This window comes from Hylobates moloch, unplaced genomic scaffold (assembly GCF_009828535.3).
Source record: "Hylobates moloch isolate HMO894 unplaced genomic scaffold, HMol_V3 SCAFFOLD_1, whole genome shotgun sequence".
Classification (NCBI taxonomy): domain Eukaryota; kingdom Metazoa; phylum Chordata; class Mammalia; order Primates; family Hylobatidae; genus Hylobates; species Hylobates moloch.
Genome location: NW_026652276.1, coordinates 201,200,296 through 201,228,101, shown reverse-complemented (window position 1 = coordinate 201,228,101; position 27,806 = coordinate 201,200,296). Strand labels below are relative to the sequence as shown.

Genomic DNA, 27,806 nt, shown 5'->3' with positions numbered 1-27,806 from the left:
GAGAATAGTTTATAATGCATCAATCGTTATAAAATAACTTAATCAAGAATATAATCTTAGATCTGTTCACTACTCAGTGTTTTCTCCTCTGAATAATATCCATGTTCACTATATATTTTAAACACAAACAATATGCTTCAGATAATTTTGAAATGAAAACAATATACACCAGTATTCTTAAAATAGGAATCCAAATGCTATTTATTTTCTAAGGTTTTCTGCCAAGACAGCAATCAGAATGCAAATCCAGAGCTTAAAGATATTAATATAAATGTATAATTCATTCCTATGGACATACTAGTTAGTTCCTTCATGTATTTGCTGCAAAGAGTTCATCTAGGGTTTTGACTTCCCCTAAACACCTGCATTTTCTGGACACAACACAGTGGAAGCATAAAATTATAATATCCCACTAACATGAATTGGTCAATTCCAAATTGGGTCAATCCAATGAAGTGAATTTCTTTCAAACTGTTCTGAAAAAACTGTGTCCCTTACCAGGTATTTTATAGAGCCCAGCGTCATTGTCCCACTCAATGTCACCAACCTCTTTTGCAATGGTTCTTCTTTAAAGTTAACTTTGCTAAAACCTAGGGCATATCCTTAAAAATTTCTGCATGTTTATTGGCAGAGCTCTGGCTATATATACTATAAATAGTAATAATATATGCCAAAATAATCATCTATTTCTACAACAAGGCAGAAAAGTCATTCTATTTCAACACTACTCTTCAAAGAAAACCTTACTATTGGGAACTTAATACTTCATATTTTCTGTCAAAAACCTCTGGATCAGCCACCTTGCAAGTAGGCCTGGCTATATTCAGGCTTGGAAAAAAAAAATTTTATGTGGAAACTACCAAGAAATCTCTTCAATGACAAGTATCAGAGGACTTTGCCTCTTTTCCTTTCTTTTCTTCTTTCTACTCTGTGGAATGCAGATGTTATATGTGGAGCTCAATTAGCCACCTTGATCATAAGGTAAAAATCATGTTTCATTTGGCAGAGAACTTGATGAAAGAAGCCTCTGTCTCTGATGAAGAAATAACCAAAGCAGCTCTAGAACATCAATTTTATTTGATAAATAAAGAAATGTCTCTTCTTTTTTTTTTTTCAGCCTGGGTGACAGAGCCACACTCTGTCACCCAGGCTGGAGTGCAGTGGTGCAATCTCGGCTCACTGCAAGCTCCGCCTCCCGGGTTCACGCCATTCTCCTGCCTCAGCCTCTCCGAGTAGCTGGGACTACAGGTGCCCGCCACCACGCCCGGCTAATTTTTTTGTATTTTTAGTAGAGACGGAGTTTCACCGTGGTCTCGATCTCCTGACCTCGTGATCCGCCCGCCTCGGCCTCCCAAAGTGCTGGGATTACAAGCGTGAGCCACCACGCCTGGCCAAGAAATGTCTCTTGTTTAAATAATTTTTAGTTTTAGGTTTTCTATTACTCATAGCTGAACCTAACTCTAAACTATATAGATGTTATGCTTGGAAATGAGTGACTATTATTAAAAGAACAAGGTAGTGAAAACTTTGACATCCAGGAGAACTTTCACACACAAGTCATACCACACACACACAGGCACACACACTCTCACACAAAAGAATGGTGAAAATCTGGTAACAATAAGTCTCACTTCCTATTAAGCTCTTACTCACTGATTGTGACTCATTTATTTATGTTAGTGAATGGCATCTGTCTACTTATTTCTTTTACCAGACAGTAAAAAGTGTTAGTAAGAAAATAATAATAACAAGCAAGACTAAATGATATACTTTACCATTAAGCAGTGAATCCATTCTCAATTTTTTTTTTTATACAGAGTTTCGCTCTTATTGCCCAGGCTGGAGTGCTCTGGCGCAATCTCAGCTCACTGCCACCTCTGCCTCCCAGGTTCAAGTGATTCTCCTGCCTCAGTTTCTTGAGTAGCTGAGATTACAGGTGTCTGCCACTGCCCACTGCTAATTTTTTGTATTTTTAGTAGAGACGGGGTTTCACTCATGTTGGCCAGGCTGGTCTCAAACTCCTGACCTCAGGTGATCCACCCACCTTGGCCTTCCAAAGTGCTGCGATTAAAGGCGTGAGCCACCGTGCCAGGCCTCCATTCTCAATCTCTTTACTTACACCTGTGATTCAGCAAGAACCAATGCAATAACGGGTAAAGCGTAAGACTTCGCTACACTTTCTAATAGTAGTGCTCAAGTATTACTAATTTGCATGAGCAGAAGAAAAATGGATTTTAATTCTCTGTGTAGTTTTTCCAAGATTAGGCTTTGACGGAAACATTTCTTAATTTGGTCTAACATATATTGTTTTGAATTCAGTTAAGAAGACACTAAAATAAGTGTTTAAATAAATTCTTATCACAGAAAACTTTTTGTGACTGGTTCTCAACACTTATTTTTAGAGATTATTAGTAGGAACACCAGAAATGTATGGCTGCATAAAGAAGCACTTCCAATCATCCATCATCCAAATAACATTGATATTCAATTTAAAATCATGAACACATCAATCACCAAACACCTGGACTGAAAAGTACAGTTGGTCAAAAATTTTAGTCACTAGACTGGTATATTTCACATTTCTGGTTCTTCTCAATGTGAAAATCTACTATAGTTTTCAATACCATCATAACACAGTAACATGACTGGGATGTTCCAGCTAAATGAGTTCCCCTTTTAGTGACTGTTTACCATAAATTAGCATTAGCTAGGGAAAGGATGTCCCCTAGAGAAGTCTGTAATACCCGTGTGTAGAGAGACTCTTTTTTGATGTGTATGTCTGTGTAAGTTAATATCTCAATTATGCATCTTTAGAAATACAAAACTTAACTAGTCACTCTGTTGTTAAGACGTAGCAACAACAGTTGATCTATCCAACATAGCAGCTACTAGCCACATAGAACCATTTAAATTAAGATAAGTAATATTAAACAATATTACAAATTCAATTCCTCAATCACCCCAGCCACATTCCAGATGCTGAATAGCCACGTGTTTAGTGGCTACTGTACTGAACTGAACAAATGTAGACCATTTCCATCATCACAGAAAGTTCTACTGGACAGTGCTAAACTAAATTTTCAGGCATTAACACAGTTTGAAAGAGTACTAATTTAAAAATGAAAAGTTAATATTATTTAAAATGACTTTTACTCAACAGAACAAGTATAAAATCCAAAAAAGTTCTCCAAAATATTTCAATTAGAGCACAAGAGGCTTGAAAATTCATGAGAAATCATAGCCATTTGTGAACAGAAGTGCATTTAACAGAAGTTAGATATAACATGTTTATATGAGTAGAAATGTTTAAAACTTAAGTTTCTGAAAAATAATAATGATGCAGAGAAATTATGTTTAAATAATCTAAAAATAAAACTGCCATTCCATCTAGCAATCCCACTACTGGGTATCTGCTCAGACGAAAAATAGGTCATTATATCAACAAGATATCTGCACTCTTGTATTCACTGTGGCACTATTCACCATAACAAAGATATGAAATCAACCTAAATGTTCATCGATGGATCACATACAGAAAATGTGGTATAGGTACACAATGAAATACTATTCAGCAATAAAAAGAATGAAATGATGTCTTCTGCAACAACATAGATGTAAGTGGAGGTCATTATTTTAGATAAAACAACTCAGACACAGAAAGACAAATAACAATGTTCTCACTTATACGTGGGAACTAAGTAACGTGTACATGTGGACATAGAGAGTGGCATGATAGACATTAGAGAGGTCTATCTCATTGGATAGACATTTGGACAGATGGATAGACATTTGGAAGAGCTGGGTGGGGGAAGTGAATGATAATAAATTATTTAATAGATACAATGTACATGATGTGGGTAATGGATACATATAAATGCCCAGATTTCATCACTACCCAATATATCCATGTAACAAAATCACACTTGTACCTATAAAATTATACAAATAAACAATAAAATAAAAAATATTTAAAGCAATATCATAAAAATATGTCAAATTAAAGCTTTCAGCTAATAAAAAGAGTTGTGTTATCATGGCTCCTTTTCATGTCAAAGCTACAATTCTTAAAAAAATTGCTTAAAGAGTCTTAGAAAATAATTGCTAAATGGATAAGAAGCGTAGTATTTTCAGCATTCTAATTGTTTATTCTTTGATTTTTAAATTGATACCTTAATTACAGGTCTGGCTGTGTTTTATTCTACCCTAGCCAACAGATCCAATGATTATTTCAAATGCTTGATGCTTAATTTCTCTAGAATATTGGAAAACTGCTTCTCTTAGCAACTATTTATAATACAGTACTGCATTTAAAGTGATCTTCCCAATTGCTGTAATGAGTACCACTCAGAGAATGAGAATGACTATAAAGAATTCATTATTAGACCATTTTACTATGAACTAAAAAGGCTTTCTTAAGTAAACAATTACCATTCCCATATGATCGTACTATTGGCACATATTGAATTCTGGTTTATAAAAATGTAATATAATGTGAAACTAATTATTAGAGCTAAGTCTTTCTCAGGAGAATTAATTGAAATAGAAAATTCATTTTTGAGAGATTAAATTGAAATAGGTACTTCCTCTCTCCATGGTCCTAGGAATTAAACTTAATGAGATCCAGTACTTAGAAACTTCGTGTAATTTTGTAGGACAAAAGTCACAATTAGAAGTATAACCTCAAACACTCCAGTTGTAAAAGCATGATAAGTAAAACATAGCTTTCCAAAGTTGGGAGAAATGTCAACCCAAAATACAACACTTAAAATTTTTACATATCACACATAACTGAAATCCTGACCCTGCCAAAAGGAGACTGAATGACTATATATAAGTTTTCCAGCAGTAGAAAGAGATATGCCAAACTTTTCAATATGTGAAAAACATATTTAAATATGTAATACTATACATTAGAAAGTGTTCAAATTTTTGTAGATTATACTTGAGTATTCAGTGTTTACCTCAAATATTCCCATGTACCTTTGTTGTGGGACTCCAGTCCATTTGTTTGTGAATTCTTCCTTGGGAAATAATTAATAGTGACTCTGAATTTTGGAATGTCCCAACCCAAGATGGTAAGACTGTAGATAGAGGGGTGTTTAACAGCAGGGATTCTGGGGTCAGACTGACTGCATTTGAATCTCAGCTTCCCCTACACTTGCACCTCGAGTTTGCATTATCTCATCTGCAAAATAGTGAGAAAAATTTCACTTAATTCATAAAGTTTCTGTAAGCCATAAATTAGAGGATCCAGGTAAAAATCTTAGTAGAATTACTAGTAAATTAACACATAATAACAGGTATTTGTATATTATGGCTAAAAATATTCTCCTTACCCCTTTGATTTGCCATTCTCTCCATCTGGAATATTCTTCCCACTCTTTATTCCCATTCCTCTTGATAGCTCATATTCATCCTCAAATGCTTCATCCAGAACCTACCATTAGCAAGCCTTCTGTGAAACTCCTCACGAGATTAGGTGTCCCTCCCCAAGCACCATAATTTCCTGACATAAGTTTTATTACCTTGCTCTTTGCACTGTAATGTAGAATGTGTGTGTGTGTGTGTGTGTGTGTGTGTGTGTGTGTGTGTGTGTGTGTGTCTACTCTATGACATATTTTTTCAGGGCAGAAAATATGCCTCATTAATCTTTGTATCATTAACACTTAGAAAGAACATGGCCCCGTGTAGGCACTCAAATATTGGCTGAATAAATGAAAGAAGAGATCTTGATATTCTCTAATAACTACTGAAACAGAACATTACAATAATCTTGCAGCCAAAGCTGAACTAAACTGGTGTTTTATTGAATTTGCTTCCCTGGCATCAATATGAATTCTTACTGCTACATATTGAAAATCATTATCTACAAGTCAAGATAATTCCCCTTTATAAATAAAATACTGTGTTTTTTCATCAAAACCAACATAAAACTCAGCAAAAGAATGTATTCAATGCCCAGAGTATCAGAACAAATGAAGTTAGATACACATCCTGACCTTCAAGAGTTTCTAACATAGGCAAGAGTACAAGATAATTAAAGATACATTGCAAACATATTTTATTGGCATACACACATATGTATGTGTATATATGTGTGTATGTATATAGATGTGTATATAGGTATATGTGTGTATGTACATATCTTTATATAGATAGATGAAAGAAACATAAACAAGATAAACATACAATAAGATGAATAAGTGTTTGGCTAATAAGAATATGTTTCTTCAAATCTATGGCACATTAATGATTTTTAAAAATTCTTTCATTACAGGAATGGTTTTTAATCAAGTCCTAATTAATTCTGAAACAATTCTAAGGTGCTTGGTAGAACCTATATGTATGTTCTCTCTAAACTTTCAGTTAGATAAAAATGTCTTTATAAATATGTAAATGTATTTCATAATCATAACTTTTTATATTATATGGCACTAATAGTCAGATCTAGTGATTTTATAAATGAGAGATAATATAATAAATACAATTAATTATAGGAGAAAAATGATTACAGTTGTTAAAAATAGTGTTTATCCATTTAACAAGGGTAAGCTGACATGAATTTCATACTCGATAAATATATTCGTTATTGCTGACATGACCAATAAGCAATCCAGATAAGAGTCTACAACTGTTTGTATTCAATATAAACTCAATTTCTAAAGTAGTAACATAATCAGTCCTTTCTGTTATAATGAATGTATATTTTAACCAGTCATGTATTATTTCAATGATGCTTGGATAACTTCAAACATCCAAAACATCTTAGAGGATTATTTCCTTCTGTACTGAGATGAAATAAACAAGCCTCCATGATCTACCCACCTTTTCACTAAATTATTTTAGAATGGTTATATTGAGAATTGCTTTTTTATGTTGAGTGACTTTAATTCGAAATCTTAAACTTTGCAAATCACAAACGAATGCAAGAGTAGAATATTATGGTGGTCTCTAAATATACTTCAAGAGCAGAGAATTTAGTTTTGTCGTTGCTGGTTGTAACATACTTTGAACCAGGCTTTTTTAAACAGCATTTCTATATCTAGACTCACAGTTGACATTACAACTACTAATTATTTGACAAATATAAATAATTGCTGACCCTATGTGCTTCTACAGATAATGCACATGTTTGGGAGACAGAACTAACATCAATCATTTCTGAGTCACATTTTTTTAACTGTAAAATAAAGGTAACACTTAAATTGTAGATTAACATATAATCAAAGACAATATATGTTAAGCAGAGCTGAGTATGGTACAGACTCAGGGTAATTACTCATTAAGTGAGAGCTTCCGTGATAACGATGATAATAATGATGATTGCATTTCATCCTTTCAAATGAATCTGGTCAAACGAAAAGAAACAGGAAAGCCATATGTGTCTGACCCTTTTCCTCTGTCCATCCCAGTTGTCTTAATAGGCTCATCAATAATGAGCATCCTGGAAAGCGAAGGGAAAAATCATCAGAAACCTGAATTATCCTCAGCCTCTGGTCAAGCAGAACCAGAACAGCACATGGGTGCCAGAACAATTCAATTAGAATTTGTTATAGAGTCTTCCTTCTCTTCTCCTTCCCTTCTGGGTTTTAAATGTCTGGTTGCACTGGGCAAATGCTTTCAGGTACAATGATCTGGACAAACACTTCCACTAAGGAAGGGTCTCCTTTATAGCTTTTCCAGAAGAATATCGTCTATTGTGTATTCCGTATAATTTTTGTAATCCAATTAAACAGACTAATGGAGACATTTGAGCCATGTAGCTAGGTAGCACACAAACAATACATTTTTATTAGTCCGTGGAATGAAATTTAACAAGAATTTCTTAAAAATATGGTAGAGTTTATTCTCAACTATGAATCAACAGTATAAAGAAAGGAGAGAAGAGAAAGGCTTTATAGCATTTCAAATAAAAGTAAAAGACCTGATATTTTACCACATGACCCATACAAGTCAATGCACTTAGAATCTACTCAGAGATACAGAGTTGGTGTCATGGTAGGTCATGATTCCAATGTACTCTCTTCCAGTCAGATCAGCTTCAGAGGACTTGAAATTAAGGCAATAAGGAGGTCAAGAAACCACATTATACAACAAAAGTTTGAATGACTTAGGGAAGTTAACCCCAGCAAAAAAAGCCTAAGGAGGAACATAATAGTTTTCTCCAAGTATCACCCTGGAAAGGATGTGAAAATGAAAACAATTTCAGTTTAACCTCTTAATACCTAATTTGAATAAATGGGTAATGTACAAGGTGTACATTTCAGCTCAATTTTTTAAAACTTGATAAAAATTTGAGCTGTGCTGCAAAGAAATGGGTTGCCTTAAAATTCCCATTACACAGAATCTTTGAAAAGTTCATAGAAGGCCATATAAATGTAGAAAATACAGTAGAAAGAGAAACTTTAAATGGGTAGAAGATTGAACAGGGAAAAGTTTTCTCCAAGGAAACTTTCAATTTCAAGATCCTGTGATTCTCTGAAGAAAAAGAACTACCCACTTGAAGAATCTCACTTACAAGTCTATATCTGTGAAACATGTCACTAAATTTAGGTAAGTATGATAGAATATAATGATTTACCACTAAGGTGAAACAAAAGGTATTTGGATAATATTGCAAATGAATTAATATCAATTAGGACAAAGACAGCATGGGCACTTAAAAAAATAAAAAGTAATATTTAAATCATTGCTTTCTTATCAGAGAAATGTGTCAAAATACAAATAGAACATGTACAGTGGTTAAATATTCATTTACTATATTTCAATATAATTATCTACAAAATGACAGATCTATATTACAAAAAATATATCATATCAATGGTAATATTGCATTATTTATCATTTTGTGTTACACATTATTTAAACTACAACAGAGATGGGGGATCTTAAACTATCTGGGAAAAATACTGATTATGTTTTAGCAAAGAAATAAGAGACAGAAAAACAACAGGTATAGAAATCAGCTGAAAATTTAGTTTACATGTATCCTGGACATTTGCTAGGACAGGTTTAAAAGAAGGAAAGGAGGATTTGGCAGAAGGAAAATCAGGTTCAAATGTCATTGCAATTTCTGTGTTCCATGAGCTCTAATTTGACTACAAAAATTGATGGTTGACTTTTATTCTTTTCAACTCAAGAAAACAATTGGTCATTTCAGAGCCTTAAACAGGACCTCACAAATTTTCTATCATAAAAACACAAATATATTTTTTAACTGCATCCAGGCTCTGTAGAATCAGCCAATGTGAAGAGTCAGGATTTAAAGTCACAGGTCTTCGGCTGAAAATCCCAGATCTGCACATAATTTAATCCCTTATACTTCTATCTTTCTTCATAGTGTCATGTATATTCTATAGCACATAGAAACAGCACACTGGGTTAACTGAAATCTGGATTCTGTGTTTACCTGCTATGCTTTGTATATGACTGTGCATTTGTTGTTCTGTGTTTCTGGACATCATATTTGTTTGTTTCTGCTAAACAAATCAAGTTGTTAAATTCTATTCAACACCTAATATACACCAATTTTTCAGATTATTAATAAATAATAATCTTAATGATGGCAAAAGATAGTTACAGAGTACAGTACTATAGACGTAAAGTAATGCCATGTCAAATATCACAGATTTTTGGGGGGGCTCAAGTGTTAAGACCATAAAATAAAGTTCAAATACCATTTAATGCAATCTGTTCCATCTTCCTGCTAAAATTATATTTCCACCTTCATAAATGAATCAAATTTCTATGCATACAGAAAGATAATTTTTTCATTTTTATTTCTTTTACACCAGTATTTATTGAGCACTTATGATGGGCAAATCACATAGATAAAATACAAATACATGAGCAAATATAATTTATAAATGGATTATTTGTGCTACAATGATTACTTTCAAATCCATTCATAGCAGAATTTATTAAGATTCAAAAAGTGACAACTGATTTCAGATTTTTGCTCAGTCAGTATTCAAAAGATATTTGAATGCCAAATAAATCTACTTACTGTGCCCAGAATACACTCTTCATTTTTCTGCCACTGAGATTTTGCTTATGTCAGGTAAGAAAATATTCTTCTATCCCCAACCTATGGATAACAGCACTAATTGGTCATGGCACCCATTACTGGTGACCCTGTATATGCCTGAGAATTCTTCTCATTAGCCACATCAGGAAGCATCCAAATTTTAATAAAGTTGGCATACAAGAAAAAAAGCATATATATATATTTCCATATATGTGTAGCTCTTAATGTACATGATATTGAGTAATATGCCAGCTAGACAATATTCTATGCCTAATGGTTTTCCATTAGATTTGGAAATATTCTATAGCATAGAGATGAGAAAAATAGCACAGAAACATAGGGGATTTCTTTCAATGGTGAAAGAGCATAAATAAGTATTTGGAAAAGAGTTTTGCAGAGGAATGAATCAGCCTATCAAAAAGGTCTCAAAATTCTAAGTTTATTTCATGTATAATTAATTTAATGTATATTGACCTGAAGACTTTGCTTCTATGGGAACTTTATTTCTGTATGTAGGTAGTTGTATGTCAGAGGATATGTGGTTGAAGAAGTGGCTAGAAAGGGTTACGAGTGATATAAATTTCTAAAATTGAATGTACCTTTAAACTCTACAGTAAAAATAAAAAAAAACTTTATTCAGCATCTATGATCGGCAAAGCAATGTTCTAGGCATTGTTAAAAAATCTGTGGGGGAGATTTTAACTAAAGTGTGAAGTTCTTTGAAGAGAGAACTTGGTCAGCACGCATATTGAGGCAGCTTAAACACAACAAGGCCCCAGATAGAGCATTATAAAATTATGAACTATTTGTTTTCTTATTTGGTGCCTAGGGATACTACAAATAAGCAAAAACACAATGTGAGCTTCGAAACAACTTATTAAAATTAAAATGTATGTGTATTGCTTCAGTGAAACGGTTTCCTCTAAACCAACTAAAATAAAGGTGAACAAGAATCATAGATCCAATCAAAATAGATGTTGGATGAAAAGTGGGAAGCCATTTTGTTTTTAATATTCCAAATTAAAAATGTAGGTCGATGCTTCCAAGCACGGTGTGTGTGGTACTCTTGGCTGACGCTTATGTCTAGCCTAAGGTGAAGGGAAAGAATAGCTGCTGTTCTTGGCAAGCCCACCGATCGCTTCTGCAGGACAGTAGGAGGACATGTTTATTTTGTGGCTCAAGACTCGAATCTTTGGTAGAAGTGTAAGGTAACTCTTACTGGGATACCTGATAAGCGACATGAGATTAAGTACATAGGTTTTTCTTTAATTTTCCCTGTTATCCTCCCAGAAATACTTCATGTTTCAAAATTCAGACTTGCTTCTCAGACCACATTCTATTATTGTTTGTTCTTGGTTCCTTTTTATTTTAACTAAAAGTGTTTGCTTGATTTTTTTGGTTAGCCCTGGCTGTTTAAACTTAAATAAATTTTTAGTGGAGTGGCCTTATTTTATGAGATTTCCATTTTATTGCATATTTAGCTTATTTTTATTTAGCTCTCTTGCCAATGAGAATTGAAATGTGGCAAATAAGGGGGACAGTCAGCAGACAGCATGAAAACATAACACAGCTTACATACAAGGGATGGTGCCTGCTACAGAATAGGGACCCAGTAAGTGTATACTTTATTCTTTGTCCCATTGTAAGAATCAAATCATCTCCTTACCCCTCCTCACTTTCTCTCTCTTTACTTTTCTTTCTCCTAGTCTCTCTCTCTCTTTCTCTCTCTCTCTGTGTGTGTGTGTGTGTGTGTGTGTGTGTGTGTGTGTGTGTCTGCCCTCCCACCCCTGCCTTCCTCTCTCCCTCCATATATACTCTGTTAAGGAAGAGAGGCCTTACAAGCAGTTTATAAGACTCTTCTCTATTTATTCGACTTGGGATAAACCTGCATCATCTAACTAACCTCATTTCAAACCAAGATTTCAAAACTGTCACATCAGGCCTCCTGATTTTAATTAAGTAACATTTGGATTTGCATGAAGTTATGTTTAACCAGACTTCTATGATCATAACTTTTGACTATAAGTTTCATCTTTTTACCAAACCTGATGTTCAAAAATCCTGTAACCACAACTAATTAGACAGCATCCTCCAATATGGGAAATGAATTCCAATTTCTGGCCATATTAATCTTCAATCAGCCTTTTGTAAGACAGTTCTCATTACACCTGGACCTCATGAGAAAAAGATTATTGTATATTTCATATATCTATCAAGAAAGAACATGAAATCATTTTGGACAAGCTAACATCCATGAAAAGCCAATTAAACATCTCAACATCAAATCAGCCATTCAGTGGATTTTTACATAAAACTTCCCTTATGCTCAATTATAATCTAAGAATCCACCAGTAATTTGTTTTCTATCTTTAGGTCCTGCACATTTGAAATCCCTTACATGTGATTAAAAATTATCTTCTTTGGAAAGTAAATCCTTTCAAATCAACTTCTGTTTATATAAAAGAAAGAAAGAGTAAAAGGAGAAAAAACATACCCAAAGAATATTCTAGTTTCATAAGATTTAGAGTGTCTTCATACTTTGTGCCGTCTTATTTTTTGTAAGCTCCTCCTTTGTTCAGAGGCTTTTATCTAATTCCATTTTCTTTACTTTTATTAGGACCAATTGGTCCATTATCTTCTGCCTCTATTAAGGAAAGCTCAGCCTACCTATCCTTGACAATGTTAGAAAATCAGTAGCTTTAAAAGCTCACAATCCTAAATTCCCAAAAGGAAGCAACTGTATTTTCTTTAGTCCAGTTGGTCTCCTAAACACTGACTAATGATTGTTATCTCTGAAACCTTATACCTTAGCATGTGATAAGATACGGCTTTTGCAATAAAGCACTGGTTTTTTACCTGTATTCAAGACTTCTGATTTTCTATCTATAATATCTAATAAATAAAATTGAAAACAAGCACTTTAGCTACTAGATCATAGTTTTAAATATTTTGTTGTTGTTAGGACAGTTTCACTCTGTCACCCAGGTTGGAGTGCAGGGTGCAATCTCAGCTCACTGCAACCTCTGCCTCCCAGGTTCAAGTGATTCTCCTACTTCAGCCTCCCAAGTATCTGGGATTACAGATGCACTCCACCATGCTTGTGTATTTTTAGTAGAGACAGTATTTCGCTATGCTGGCCAGGCTGGTCTTGAACTCCTGATCTCAAGTGATCTACCCACCTCTTAAAGTGCTGGGATTTTAGGTGTGAGGCACCACATCCAGCCTTAAATGGTTTGCTTTAACTGCCACTCAAACTTCCAGCTCAAGTCAAAATAGGATGATAATGTTAGAAATAGGCTGAGAGGGCATTCTTCAGTGGTTCTTATATTTGATGTGAGAATTGAAAATGCTGACTTCATGGTTCCCACCTCCAAAGACTATTTAAATTGCTTTAGGTGAACTCCCAGAATATTCATTTTTAGAAAGTATTCCAGGTAATCCTAATCCTGGTGATCCTCAGTCTATATTCAGAAACATCACTCTAGATTTACTAAACTCTATATATGAATCTCACAATCATCTGGGAGTCATGTATTTTGATAATTATGTATATTTCTTATGAAAACACCTTTATGTGTGTACAGTAGTATCACTTTGCTTTATAAAAATTTGTATATGGTATAGCCAAATCAAAAGTATTTCTAAATATTTTGTGAAACTACTGGTGCAGACACACTTCATTATGTTGTTAAATAACCTGCTTATAATGATTTTGCCCCAAATTTCTATTAGATAGTATTCTCTAAAAAACTCTTCATGAAATAAGATACTTTCTTTTCTTAAATACCTATGAAACATATAATAATATACTTCCTGCTTTTCTTTGTCTGCCAGGAATTTCAAAGCTGATTTTATGCTCAGTGATGTTTTATTTAACATAATTTTTATTCTCCATCATTTTCTGTCACCTTTGATACCTGATGCTTGCTTAATCATTTCTGTTTATTTGACAATAAACTGTTCCAACTCCTCCTTGAAAATGCACAGAGTAAAAAAGTAATGAAGGAATGACTAAGTATATAATTTCAAAACAAGTCTGTTAGAGTCATAAGATTTTTATAATTTGGTAACCCAAAATCACTAAATGTTGGATTTCTAACCTAAAACTATGTTTTGTATGATGACTCAAAATTCCAATTTCTAAATAGGAAATTCCTTTTGATTTATGGTGTGTCATCAATCAACAACTCTTCAGTAATTATTTCCTGCCTAATTGTCTACTGATGTGATACACTAGAGACTTACTCTAATGCCACGCAAATATGTACTATATTTAATACTGTTATATAGTCAATAGTAATAACAATATAATAGCATTCCCTCATATAGCACCTATTTGTAATGTTCTTTTGCAAAGTGAAATTTAAAATGGCTTTTCCTATCTCCCACATCCCCGAATCTTCTTAAAAATATTATCATCAATAGGTTATGTCTTCCCAGCAAAATAAGATTGGGCATATAGCTATATATCAACATATGCATCTGTATATAATATTTATTTATACATCTGCACATTTTTATATTGGTGTATATGTGTGTGCTTCCCAAAATGCATATTTGAGTACACATTACACATTCACACATATTTTAGTAATATTAAAACAATATGTACAGATCCAAAAATTGTGAATTAAATAGTGTGGAAAATAATAAAGGAAACAGAAGTAAAAGGAATGTGAGTGGTCTATAAAGTGATTTCTTAATTTATTCATAGTTTTTGCTTAATATAGTGTATTTCAGAATATATTGCCAACCTTTGCTACTTGACTAAAAAAAAATTCCTCCCTTTAGTTTTTTTAAAATAAAAAAATTTTACCTTTCATTTAGATAACTATGAATGTATTTGGACTCTTTCCATAAAAATAATAAAGTTCTTTGCTAAATTGATAGGCACTTTACTTATCACTACTCCAGGACCATGCCAACCCTGAATAAAGTGAATAAAGTGTCCTATTTCCATAAAGAAGAGTCAAGAGCCATTTTCTAAACTACAGTCTTTTTCTTTGTAATAGGATATTTATTGTGTTATCTTCTGAGATTTTGCATCAAATTAATACAATTTTAAATGCAAAGGCAGAAATTCTATATTAAAAAAGTAATAGCAGACAACAGATCAACATGTATACTTCTAAGTTAATTATGTTTTTCAAAACAACTGCCCTTTATTGCAAACATGAAAAAAAATGAAAGGCAATCTATAAAAGATTGGAAAAATATTCATTTGAGTTTCCATAATTAAGAATTTACTGAAATGGAAGTAATTCCTTTTTGACATCTATTCTTATGTCCTATTTCACAGTGATGTATCCTCTTGTGAATGTCTATGAGATGATTTGAAATTAGTGCATTTTTTTCTAACTATAGTAATGTTCTAATAAAATAGACAATATGAACAAAAAGACTGTTAATACTTTCTTGATTGTATATTCAGATACAATAAAGTATCTGAAAACCAATTGACTATCAACATCAATTCTCATACCTAATTTCACAAGAATAAGTAAACTAGTCTTGTGAGACATTTTCAGGTTTGATGTTTTCTGTATTATGGGCTACGATATGTTCAGCCTTGAATTTAAACACATAACTGAAGATAATAAAATATTCCGCATTGTGAAAATATAAATATAGTGTTATTACCAGAGTAAATATTTTCAGGTTGAAAAAATAAAAGGAATCCAATGACAAATCATTGAGTTCAATAAAATGCAAGTTACAACTGCTACACTTTATTTCTCAGCTCAAAAAGGTCACAGTAAAAGTAATACCAGTGGAACAATATTCTTAATTTCCTGTTATGTATTACATGAATTTGTTTATCTTTGTTACTAGTTCAGTCTCTCATTAGATTAAAAATTACAAATAAAATACAAAGTCATCATCAGAGTTTTAATTATAACACGGGGAAACTTTTAGACCTGCACATATACTGCTTGGTGATGCTGCTCTGTTACGTTTTTAATATTTTGTTTAATGGTGGAGATAGGCATATGGTGGAGAGAAAGAAATATAATGGGGAAACCCTCCAGTGTATTGTGCTGTAAAGAACACTGGCCTTCAAATGATCTTCCAGAAATCTAGCTTAGATTCTTCCACTAACTAGACCCTATAATTTTATATAAATTTCATGACTACACTCTACCTTAGTTTCTTCAAATATAAACTGAGAAGTTTCTACAAAATGATTTCTAACGAGCCTAGCAAGTCAAAATTCCATAACTCTAATACTTTTAGACTAAAGCAAAAAATCAAACATTGGGAAGAGCCTGTAGGGCACATTCCTTTCTGATTCAATATTGTGTCTAATGTGCATTATTAGGTTGATCTAATTTAAGAATACAAAAACACCTCATTTGATACAATCTAGACATATTTTCATAAGTTTGAATGTGCTATCTAAAACAATATGGAGAAGAATTTCATTTTTCCAAAGTGCACTAAGACAGTATAGGGTTAGACAGCCTTAATTTCTACAGCATGATGAAAGGAAACCAGAGAATGGTTGGAGTGTGTGTGTGTGTGTGTGTTACCCCCCATGAATCCTTGCTTCCTTATCAGGAAATAGGCCTCTGGAAAGAACTTCTGGGTAAGATGCAGAGTTATCTAGAGGGCAAATGTCTTCATGGAAACAGCATGCCAAAGTGAGATGCCACACTGAATTCCTCTAGATTCAAAAACTATTTTCACAATTTGTTTATCTGGAAAGCATACCCTTTTTTTGCATTTTTATGATGTTAATCCAATTTTTGTTTCTCCAAACCCATGTATTTCCAATTATCCATTCATGGTTATAGTTTATTCTTCAGCATAGTGATTCTTATCAAAGCATTGCTTCTGCAAGTTTTCATCATACATCTGCTGTAAACATGGTCTCAATTTAATTTGTGTTGAAAAATACATATCCTATGGCAATCTTCACAGATTTTAAGATATGTAAGCCATTTTGTCTTTCAGGCTTATATAACTAACAAAACACCTGGAAAAGATATATATGTACCTACTGCAAAGTGACAAAAAAGGAATGAAAATCCTTTAACTAGAATTCAAAATGTGTGTAATATTCTTGAACACTAATATTAGAATTGACAAGTATTAAGTATGCAAATCTATATTCAAAAGAAATAATTATCTGTATCAGTTCCCAAATAATTCCATATCCATTGAGCACTAGCCTTGTCTTTTCAGCTAAAATATTTATTCAGTTTTCAATTGAACTAGTTCTATATGTGTTATTAGTAACAATTTACTTATGTATTAGAAAATACTCATTTTTTAGATAATCTCCTGAATAACTGGATATAAATTTTAAGATAAGGTAAATATAACAAACTAATGAAGGATGAAAATTTATTCATGGTAAATAACTTAATTTTAATTTGACCATTTAAAAATGTTTTAAATGTTTTAGAGCATGTGCTCCTTTTAACACAGAAATCATATTCTATCCCTACCATGCTCACAACTCTCTAATGGCTCCCCTTTTCATCTTAAATGAAATCAGAGGTCTTTACTATGGTCTATCATATCCTACATAGTCTAGTCCTAACTACTTTTCAGATTCCATTTGCTACTAAGCCCCTTACTCTCTTTGCTTCTATTACAGGGACATTAGATAGAACTGATGAAACTTCATCCCACCTTGAAGTCTTTGTTCTCCTTTTCTCTCTTCCTCTAATTCTCTCATCCAGATAGTCAGAAAGTCATTTCATCACTTCAGTCAGCCATTGGCTTAAATGCCAACCCCTCAGAAAAGCCTTGTTTGTCCCCTATGCAAAATAGCAGGCTTGTTACCCAGATGTATTTTGTTCATAGCACTCATCTCTACGTGGCATTATATCATATATTTATGTTTTTATTTCAGACTCTTCCACTATTTTAGTTTTAAATAGTTCTTAAGGTGAGAAAGTTGACCTTTTGGTTACTGCTGTGGTCAATGACAGGTAGCAAGTGATCAACAAAGGTCTATTATGTTGAATTGAACTCTGTGAGCCACAGTTTGATTCCCTGAGAGTGTATGATACTGGTATTATTTTGGGTTTCCAAGAGCACTATTACTGACACTGTTAAAAGTGAAGAAAATGAAGATGGAAGAATTAGGTCCACATAAAAGCAAAAAAGACAAGACCTTTTACTTTTAGAACAAAATCTTCCCATTCTATTTGACATCATCTCAACTGTCATCCTACTCTTTCAATGTTATTTTTTCTCATTATTAACCTCTAGTAACTCATTCCCTACTCCCCCTACACTTTTAATGATTTAGATCATTACGTAACAGACTTGTCAAAATTCCCAAGGCGAAGTGGATTGCATTATGCTAGATATATACCTACATTTATCTTTACATTTTGTAATCTGCCTTTTAATTTCTTAGAATGTTAACTTCTTCCTGATGGTGATTACACTGAGCTTTTCCTCACAGAAACTGCATCTATCTCCTATGTCATTTACAGACAATATTTCCCTATTTTAAACAATTCTATTTCATGCATAAATGAGAAAACCTGGATGAAAAAAAAAGATTCCAGCTTGTGTTATTGGGTAAGAGAGAATACCTTTCTAGTGATGAAGCGTCATCAAAGTATCTGTTGACCCATGGGCTTTTTAAGCTACTAGTATTTACATAAGGAACTGGGCTTTCAAGGGAAGGTAGTATATTTCTATGTTCATTCACTTATATCATGAAGCATCTCCATATGCTTCCCAGAGGCATCTGCAATTTACCTGGACTTCACCAGAAATCAAACTGATCAAGAAAATGGCAATTGGCAGCCATTAATTCTAGCCTTTGCAGAGTAGTTAGTTATGGATGAAAAAGTTGAGGTCTCACAGCCCTTCCCAGTCAAAAAGAGAAAAATTAAAAGGGTAGATTTAGTAGATGAGAGGACAAAATGTTCAAATAACAAATGTAAATACTTTTAACATTGAACAAAGCAAAATAATTTGGCTTAAGAGTAGCAGATTATTGCTAATGTTGAGATGGCACAGCTCCATGGCTAAGGAGCTCTCCATGGCGTACAAGTGCCATCTCACACCATGATCAGCAACACATTAACATAGATATTTTCCTACATTTGAGCACCGAACTAGGTAATAACTCCCCAGAAGGTATACACTCAAACCTCAAAAGCCTTTCAATTTAGTTAGAAAGTCAAGAGGTAAAACCATAAATTATATATAAAAATGGCACTTACTAATATCAAGCACAATTCCAACTATAGATGACATAGGCTTGCTTAGGGGGCTGAAAAGCCTTCATGGAGGTCAGTGTAAAGGCTGCCTCTCAAAGGAGAAAACTAAAGGGCAAAACATTCAAAGAGCAGTGCAAATATGCACAAAAATGGTGTTTCACCCTGGGTTTTTTTTTTTTTTTTCAATATCAGACACTATCCCACATCATCAAATCTAGCTGCAGAAGCTAGTGGGAGAGCAATACTTATACATACATATGTACATAAATACATACATACATGCATACGTGTGTGTGTATCCCTGCTTAGAAAACAATATAAGACATATGGAGAATAGAAGGGAGGAAAGGGAATGAATTCATTATCACAACTTTAAAGGAAAAAATATACTTCCTTTTCAGTGAATTTTTTTTCACCATTTGTATTCTTTCAATGAAAGAGAAGTTAAATTGCACATTTTTAATGACTCATAGGCCAACTCTTTTAGGAAATTAGGGCAAAATAACTGAATTCTTTTCCATCAGGCCAGTTAAAAGATTCACCATTGAGTAGTTTGCCTCCAAACGGCCTGAAAGTTCACTGGATGAGAATACAAGGTTGTATTATATCAGATGGGCACCATCATGATAAACCCCAGTGCTGTTTGAATAAATGCAGAACCAGCAGTGATATTGAGGAATGTGGAATGAGTCGCATCAATAGAACCAAGAGAGAAATGCACTATATTAATAGAATAAATAGCAAATGTATTCCTTCTCTTATCCCTGTATAATCAGCAGCAGTCCCAATAATTATTATAACACATTTCTAGATAATGTTTTAGGGTCTTCAGAAGAAAATGAGTATAAAAGTGAAATTTCAAAAAATATTGCTGCTATCCAATTATGTAACTATGGACAAGCCACACAATTCTTAAATGTACAAAATTATGAATTTTAAATAAATGACGGGTCACTTTTCTTCCACTAGGAATGTAGAGATCAGGTAATAAGAAATTTGAACTTTAGTGACTCATTTTCAAAGATGACTATAATTGAGAGGAATGTTCAGAAGTAAATGATGTAAATATAAAAATAAAATAAGACAGTTTATCAGTAGTCTAAAGGAAAATTAAAAATAAAAAAGAATAGCATAACAGACCCACTGAAAACTAAAAAATAGTGTTTTCTCTAGGGTACTATGTTGAAACAACACATATTAACCCTTTTCTGAAATACCTCTGTCTGGCAACCAAGTAAATGCTAAAGTACTACAGGCTGGATTAACATACATATTTTTAAATTCCACATCAAATATTGTCTCTAATTCAAGTGATGGCTAAAACAAAATGAAGACACATAAGATTTGGTTACTTGTAATGCTAAAAGAGGAATACATACCACATTTCTCTACATTTCTTTAAAAGTTCATTTTCAACTTCCATCAACATTTTCTATAAAGAACTTTACACAAATATGTCATAGTATGTCAAAATAAAAATAGATGTTACTCATACTATGGCTCTTCACCAGAAAGATAAATTTTGGTACTTCCTACCTTTTAAAGAGTTTTATATTAATGCACTAGCAATATTTATGTATAGATGTTGGCACAAGGGAAGATAATTTCACCCATTTCAGTAACAGCTGGGAAAACTTTAAGTCTCTACATAAATGATTCTGCAAGATATACTCCCAACATTACCCAAAGCTATATAATCAGAATAGTGACAGGTATCAGGAGAATAGTATTTAAAAGTTTATCCTTCTCTTTAATAATATATAATTATAACAATGTTATTGTATATCATAGATATCATATATATGCATATGATAAATTATTTCAAAGTATGCTATTCTAAAAAAGGAATTTCCCTGATACATTGCTATGAAAATTTAAGTGAAAACTTCTCTGCTTTTTTGTTGTTCCTTAAAATACTAATTCACCAAACGCACAAAAATTGAAATATGGCAATTACGCTAAGTTTTCTGGCAGCAAAGATGTAATGCTACCGTATTTGTTTTAGATAAATATATAATATAAATTAAATTTTTACTTTCCCAAATTTGTTCTGAAATCAGAATATAATTTATATCATTAAAATAATAAAATTTCTCTCTAAACATATACTTTACAGAAATGCCATGTAGCAACTTTCCCATATTGAAAACTTTGATGAAAACAATTTTGTTTTAAAATTATAGTGATATGGACCACAAAAATGACACTTCTGAAATTCTTAAGTTTTATATTATGGGTAATATGATCCCTTCTTTTAGAGAAATTGTCTAAATGGGTAATAAGACCAAGAATGCAAATATTTATATTACTTAACATAATAATAACCCTTCAATTATTTAATGTGCCACCTGGTACCACTTCTAATTTCCAGATCATGTGTATGAGGTCCAATAGTAAACTGAAGCTTGACACTGTTTAGTACATTTTTACAAAATAGTTTTTGATTATTGGTGAACACTTAAAAATTTCCTAAGTTTAGCAAGATTTGAGTACTACAATCTAAATGAAAAATAACAACTGGATGTTATTTTCCAAAGGACTTTAGGACAAAAGAGGAGTTCCAGGTTCTTTTTCTACTAAGGCAGTTAATGGCAGTAACTAGAGTTTACATTATGGAAAGAGGAGCTGGGTGGATAAAAGGGTGATTCAGGGACCTATGAACTGTGCTCAGAAAGAAGGGCTGAAATGGAGGAACAGAGCTACCTAATTACTCAATCTAAACACTTAAAAAAAATTCTGACATTATTTTTTCATTTTTTTAAAACTGCGCTTTCTATGTTTCCTACTTTAGTAGGAAATGAAGTAGCCTGAAAACTATTTTTAAAGCGTTCATTTTCCTAATAGATTAAGTAATGACTTATACAGTAAACACAGTCAAGTTATAGTCTACTGATATATTTGATATTTCAAGAAGCAAATAAAATGGTTATACAAATACACCTTGGTTCTAAGATAGACACACTCAGTTCTTTAGATCATAAAACCAACTGAATATTGTCTAAAATAGTCTAGAAGCTGCAAATGATTCTGCCAGTCCTGAATGACAAAGCTCTTGGTTATTTATTCTCATGTAGATAATGTTCATATGAGCTGGAACTTTCGATAACCACTGTTTACAATCACATTTTCACTTCTATTATCACTAATTGAAGAACATTTAGCTCCATTAAAATTAATAGCCACATAAAAAGAGCTCAGATAACTCTTGATAATCATTCAGACATAGTTGGATATTGGCTCCAACTATTATTTCCCAGAAAGTTTGCACCTTACACTTCATCCTCTAAGTATAGAACTACAGCCTAAACAATAAAGTTAGGCAATGGCTTTTATTGAATATTTTGTATTATTAAATAACTGTTGAGTCACAAAGATGGCACCAAAAAGGCAGGGTTTATAAGAATCTATTTCTTCAGGGTACAATATATAATATATTTTGATGAGAAATTAAAGGCATTTTCCTATGAAATTCTGTTACATTATAAAGCATATGATTTCTCATGTCTCCATATATGTTCTCATTTTGATTACATCGACATTTCCACATCTTAAAAGTGTGACTGCTCTATTTCATCAGGATCATTAATTAGCTTAATTTCCTGAAAATTAAAATGTTCAACTTCAGTGAAGCTAAGTCTTTAAAGTAACTTCCACTTAGCTTCCAAGTTCCACTTAGTTCCAAGACAGTGTGTGTATTCAATGCTTCTAATTCACTTACTTACCTATGGAACATGTGAACTAAATCCACTGCATAGATTTTACTCAGGCATTACAATTCAATTTCTTAAATATTTTCAAAAATGGGTGCTTTTAAGTATTTTATTTACATAATAAAAAAATTGTCGCTAATGTTTAACGTTGCCTCATTTTTTTCCTTGAAACAAAAATAAGCCTCAAAATAAAATAAAAATCGGAAAATCATTTCCAGAAACAAGTTTTAAAATAATGCTAACTTCTCAAGTCTAGTATAGAACTATTAGCTAATGAAATTAGAATTCTCATCAACATTCTTTTTATACCTATATTCAATCATATAGACATTATATAGCATTAAAATGATTCACTGATACCTCAAGAAACACAGCCATATATACCAAATTTTTAAAGTGTATTTCATTTTATTAGTTCTCCCCTCCTATTAAAACAGAATCTTCTTTTTTATTCAGGTGTACTTCTAATTTGACGTCATGATGGTGATTTGCACTACCCATTTGTCCTTAATAAGGATCTCCTGCTACAAAATGACAAGACAACAAAAACAAACCTCTTTGATAAAGAATAAGCACCTACACTGAGAAGGCATTCTGCATCATCCTTATCCTTATAAACTGTCACAAATTTGCAAACAAGATAAAAAGGAAATATAAGAAACAGAACATGGATTTTCACTAATTCATTTTTTTTAAAAGTACCAGTAGGTCTTTAAAAAAATATAGGACTAAATAAAAATCATAAATCATTGTATTTTTCTTTACCACAATTTCTTGTTTAACCTAGCCTAAAATTCTTCATATATAAAATATTCCATTAGTTGGCCATATGACATGAGAAATTGTGTACAACACAATATGTCTAATAAAATTAAGTTGACTTTAACCACAATATCATTTAAAGAAGCCAATTAAATTATCCAGAAACACAAAGCTTAAAGAGTAGCCTTGGGAATAACTTTTTTCTTATAGCCATTACCAAATCCTCACTGAACTGATTACCTATGCAAGAATAGTAGCAGAAAGCTGAAGAAAAGGCACTCACATCACTCCCCAGCTTATCTAATAACTGATAAAAGTAAAAGGATCTAACCATTTTATTTTATTAGATTCTCTAATATGTAAAATGCTGCTACTTTTCTGCAGTTTAACATTATTAATCATTTGCCTCCTTTCCTTTTCTCTACTTCCTAAAAAAACTTAATTCTAGCCCTAAAAGTCTATTAAAAACAACAGCATGAATTCAGAAATTTGTCCCTTCGGTTGCAGAACTTCATTATACCCCCAAAAAAGAATGCACAAAAAAATTCTAAAAGGAAATTAGGACCCCAAATTTTATAATACAGCCAGCCTTGGTGACCACCAATCTTACCAGATACTGCTCTATCTTCTATGTGTATTTAATGGGTGTGGGCCCATTGCCTGATGGGATCTGTAGATTCTAAAAAAAAAATGTGTGGATGACAGTCTTTTGCTTCTTTTTTTGAAACTATGAACCTAGAGTTTGAAATATGTTGCAGATTTAATTCCACTGCATATTGTAGAGTTGATCAGTTTCAGCTCTGATATTCTAAAACACTGAATAACCTATCAACCATAATTAAAGTGTATACATATGAATATGCGCATATATATTATCAAATACTTTGATAATTACATCTACAATCTATGTATTAAGATGTAAATTAAGAATTATGGTTCTTAGAGGAAAAATGTACACCATAAGTATCCATTCATATGAAAATAATAGTTCAAGTATACCTGGAAACTTTTCATTTAAATGCATTGAACCACTTTCTAGACATTTCAATATACATTGTATACATTTGTGTCTTTATTAGGGCATAGATTTTGTTTTTCACTGTCATAATATTTTTATATATTAATATAAATGTTGCTACTACTTTCATATATTCAGGAATTCTAAAATTTCTTTGTATCTTTATCACTTTCAGGCATCAATAATCAACATTTGCCAGCAATGCCTTAATACTTCAACGTATTATACCCATTTCACAGATCAAAAGAGTTTTGCCAAACCATTTAGATAATGCTTTCCTAAACTCAGGAAAGAAAACAAATGATTTCCCCGGAGTTATCATGTAACCTTAATGGGTCCACAATAGCCTCACCCATACCCAACCTCCATCCCATTTCCCATTATGGCACCTACCCTAGTGTTGTCATGGTGACGATGGTATACCAGAAGGCTGCAGGGATGCTGGTGAACTTGCTAGCCGAAGACCCCTTCTCTGCGTAGAACATAACTGTAGCGAAGATGATGATAGCCATGGTAAGCGAGAAAAGCAAGAAGCCCAATTCTGAGGCACAACTCTTCAGTGTGTACCCCAGGATGCGCAGGCCTTGAGAGTGGCGGGAAAACTTAAAGATCCTGAAGACCCGGAAGACTCGGAGTGTGACAAAGGCTCCGCTGACGTCCTCATTGTCTGTCATCACCAGCCCAATGTAATAAGGCAGGATGGCCACCACGTCGATGATACTCATGACGCTACGCACAAAACGGTAACGACTAGGCGCTGCAGCCAGGCGAAGCAAATACTCAACTGTGAAGATCATGACGCAGGCCGTGTCCAAGCAGAAGAAGGCCACAGCATACCGCTCTCCACAGGGCAGTTCTTTAATGTGACCTGGGCTTGATCCGCACGGCACTGTTTCCACCACATTCGCGATGACAGAGACAGCAATGAAAAACCCCGTGACATAGTAGAACACCAGGGCCATCGTGCTGGTGTGGGGGTTCTCGAAGGCCCTCCAGACCCTCTGCCTTGCAGTCATGGTGGGCAAGGCGCTTTCTCCAGCGGTGTCGGTATCCGCGTCGTCCTGCAGGCGCTCGGCGTTCTCTCGCCTGCGATCCTTGTACTCCTCATAACAGCAGTCGCCGATGATTTCCGGGATGAGGCCAAAGAAGGCCAGTTCCTCATCGTAAGCAGAGATGCACTCGTGGCGAGGATAGTGGAGCTTCCCAGTGCGGTAGAAATTCAGGATGTGGCGGAAGATGTCTGGGTCACGGTCAAAGAAATACTGCTGAGTTTCTGGGTGGTAGAAAAAGTCCCTCTCAGAACTGCCCAGTAGAGTGTCTGGGTAACGTTCCAGGGTGTCCTGCCACGTCTGGAAGCGGGTGCCACTCACATTCAGCACAATGAGAGCATCTTGGGTCCTTTTCCTCTCCTGCCTCGGGGGAGCCGGCATAGGCCCCGAGGCCACAGGCATCCACCCAATGGCCGCTGCCCTTGCAAAAGGCAGCCACGCTGCCACCCCCGCCGCCATGATTCCTTGAAGTGGAAGGAAGAAGGGTAACGAGGCGTCTACAATGGGTCACCGAAGCAGCCACAAGTCGCCCACTTCCTCCAGTCAAGCAAAGTACTAGTGAGAAACGTGGTCCAGAGGTGGCACTCTTATTCCAAGATAGGGCTCCTGGTAAAGTCACAGTTCTCAGAAGGGCAAGTTTCCCTCCAAGACAGGTATTTGGAATAATGACAACAAAATACAACGTCCTAACAATCACCCCCAACAGAACCCAGCCAAATCTCTTCCAGCAGGTGGGCCAGGCCACCCTCTGGCACAAATAAGCACACAGGTGCAGCCGTTTCTTCAAACAGGTGTCTTTGATTTCTCCCCGGCACAGTCTGGATAATATGGGGTCAGTATGTGGAGTGTAGGATAAAGACGACGAACGAGAGTCACCCAATAGAATTCTTTCGACGAATTAGGGAACCCTTACACCTACCCTTCTCACTCTTTCAAACCTTCCTTTCCAAGTAGCCCTTCCCGCCAAAGGAGTCTCAAAAAGGCGACCTGTTGTTGTACCTCAGGAGATGCGGTCACAGCCGCTGCCCCACGTCTCTCTTTGGGGGTCCAGCTGCTGCTGCCTCTACTCCTCGGGCTGTATTTGCAGAGATGGAGGTGATGTGCAGTGGTTACGGTGGGGGGCGTTAATATAGATCCTCCTCCCCCACGTCTACAAACACCCTCTGTGACTGCCAAAAGCGTTCGCCCAATCGCCCCTTCACTCTCTTTTCAGAGAGAGTTCAGCTCAGGTGCAGTGTGACAGTTACAGAGCCCAGGAGCTGGCAGCCGCCGCCGCCGTGGCGGCAGCAGCATCTGCCTCCGCGCAGAACGCGCCGCGCCCGCGGTACATACCTGGCTAAGTGCGCGCCGGGGCTTAGTTGCATAGAGACTTTCTCCTCGCCGTGCACCCGGAAAGGGAAGAGGAGAGAAAGCAGCTCGCGAGCAGCCGAATCCGATGCGCCGCGGGAGCATAAATAAAGCTCAAGCGAGCTCTTCTTCCCCTTCCCCCATCCCTCCGTGCCTCCCTCCTCCTTTTCACCTTCCAAAAGCCAGGCGCAGGCGAGCAGAGCAGCAGCAACAAGTTCAAAAGGTGCGGGGGAGGCGAGAACGGAGGGGACTCGCTCCTGCCAACTTACTGCGGAGCCACTGTCGCGGGAGCCTGGCCAGCGCGGTGCGGGGCTGCGGGGCGGCGGGGCTGCGGGGCAGCCGGGCGGGCGGTGGCGGCGCGGCGGGGCCGGGGCCGGGGCCGGCGCGGGCTCTCGTCCGAGCGCGGAGGCAGAAGGCGCTCGGCAGCGCGGGGGCGCGGGAGGGCTGCTAGCTGCTTCCCCGCCAGTGGGTGGTCCTGCATCTCCCCGGGCTCCCCGCGCTGCTCTGCTAGTGCGATCAATAAATAAGGAGAAAATAAATAAATAACCGCGCGCACGCCCCGCCACGCAGGTTAGGAAAGGCGTCTCCTGCCTTTCCCTCGGCTTGACCTTTCTCCGCCCCCGCCCCCTCGGGCTCCTCTCGCTCCACCCCAGCCACCCACCAGCCCCGGCGCAAAATGTCACCGAGGGAGAGCATCCAGGT

General features: G+C 35.1%; 1 protein-coding gene and 1 long non-coding RNA gene across 2 annotated transcripts in view; one reads left to right on the top strand and one right to left on the bottom strand.

Annotated features, from left to right (window-relative positions):
- The window catches only part of LOC131380939 (uncharacterized), a 58,026-nt gene extending 34,344 nt beyond the window's left edge, over positions 1-23,682 (top strand). Inside the window, exon 3 of the long non-coding RNA XR_009209245.1 lies at positions 23,385-23,682. This is a non-coding gene — a long non-coding RNA (uncharacterized LOC131380939). The remainder of the gene's footprint in view (positions 1-23,384) is intronic.
- Positions 1-27,560, bottom strand: part of KCND2 (potassium voltage-gated channel subfamily D member 2) — a 489,044-nt gene extending 461,484 nt beyond the window's left edge. The window contains exon 1 of the mRNA XM_032761558.2: positions 25,102-27,560. Coding sequence (XP_032617449.1) covers positions 25,102-26,216 — 1,115 coding nt within the window. The 5' untranslated portion in view covers positions 26,217-27,560. The remainder of the gene's footprint in view (positions 1-25,101) is intronic.
- Positions 27,561-27,806: the final 246 nt, after the last annotated feature.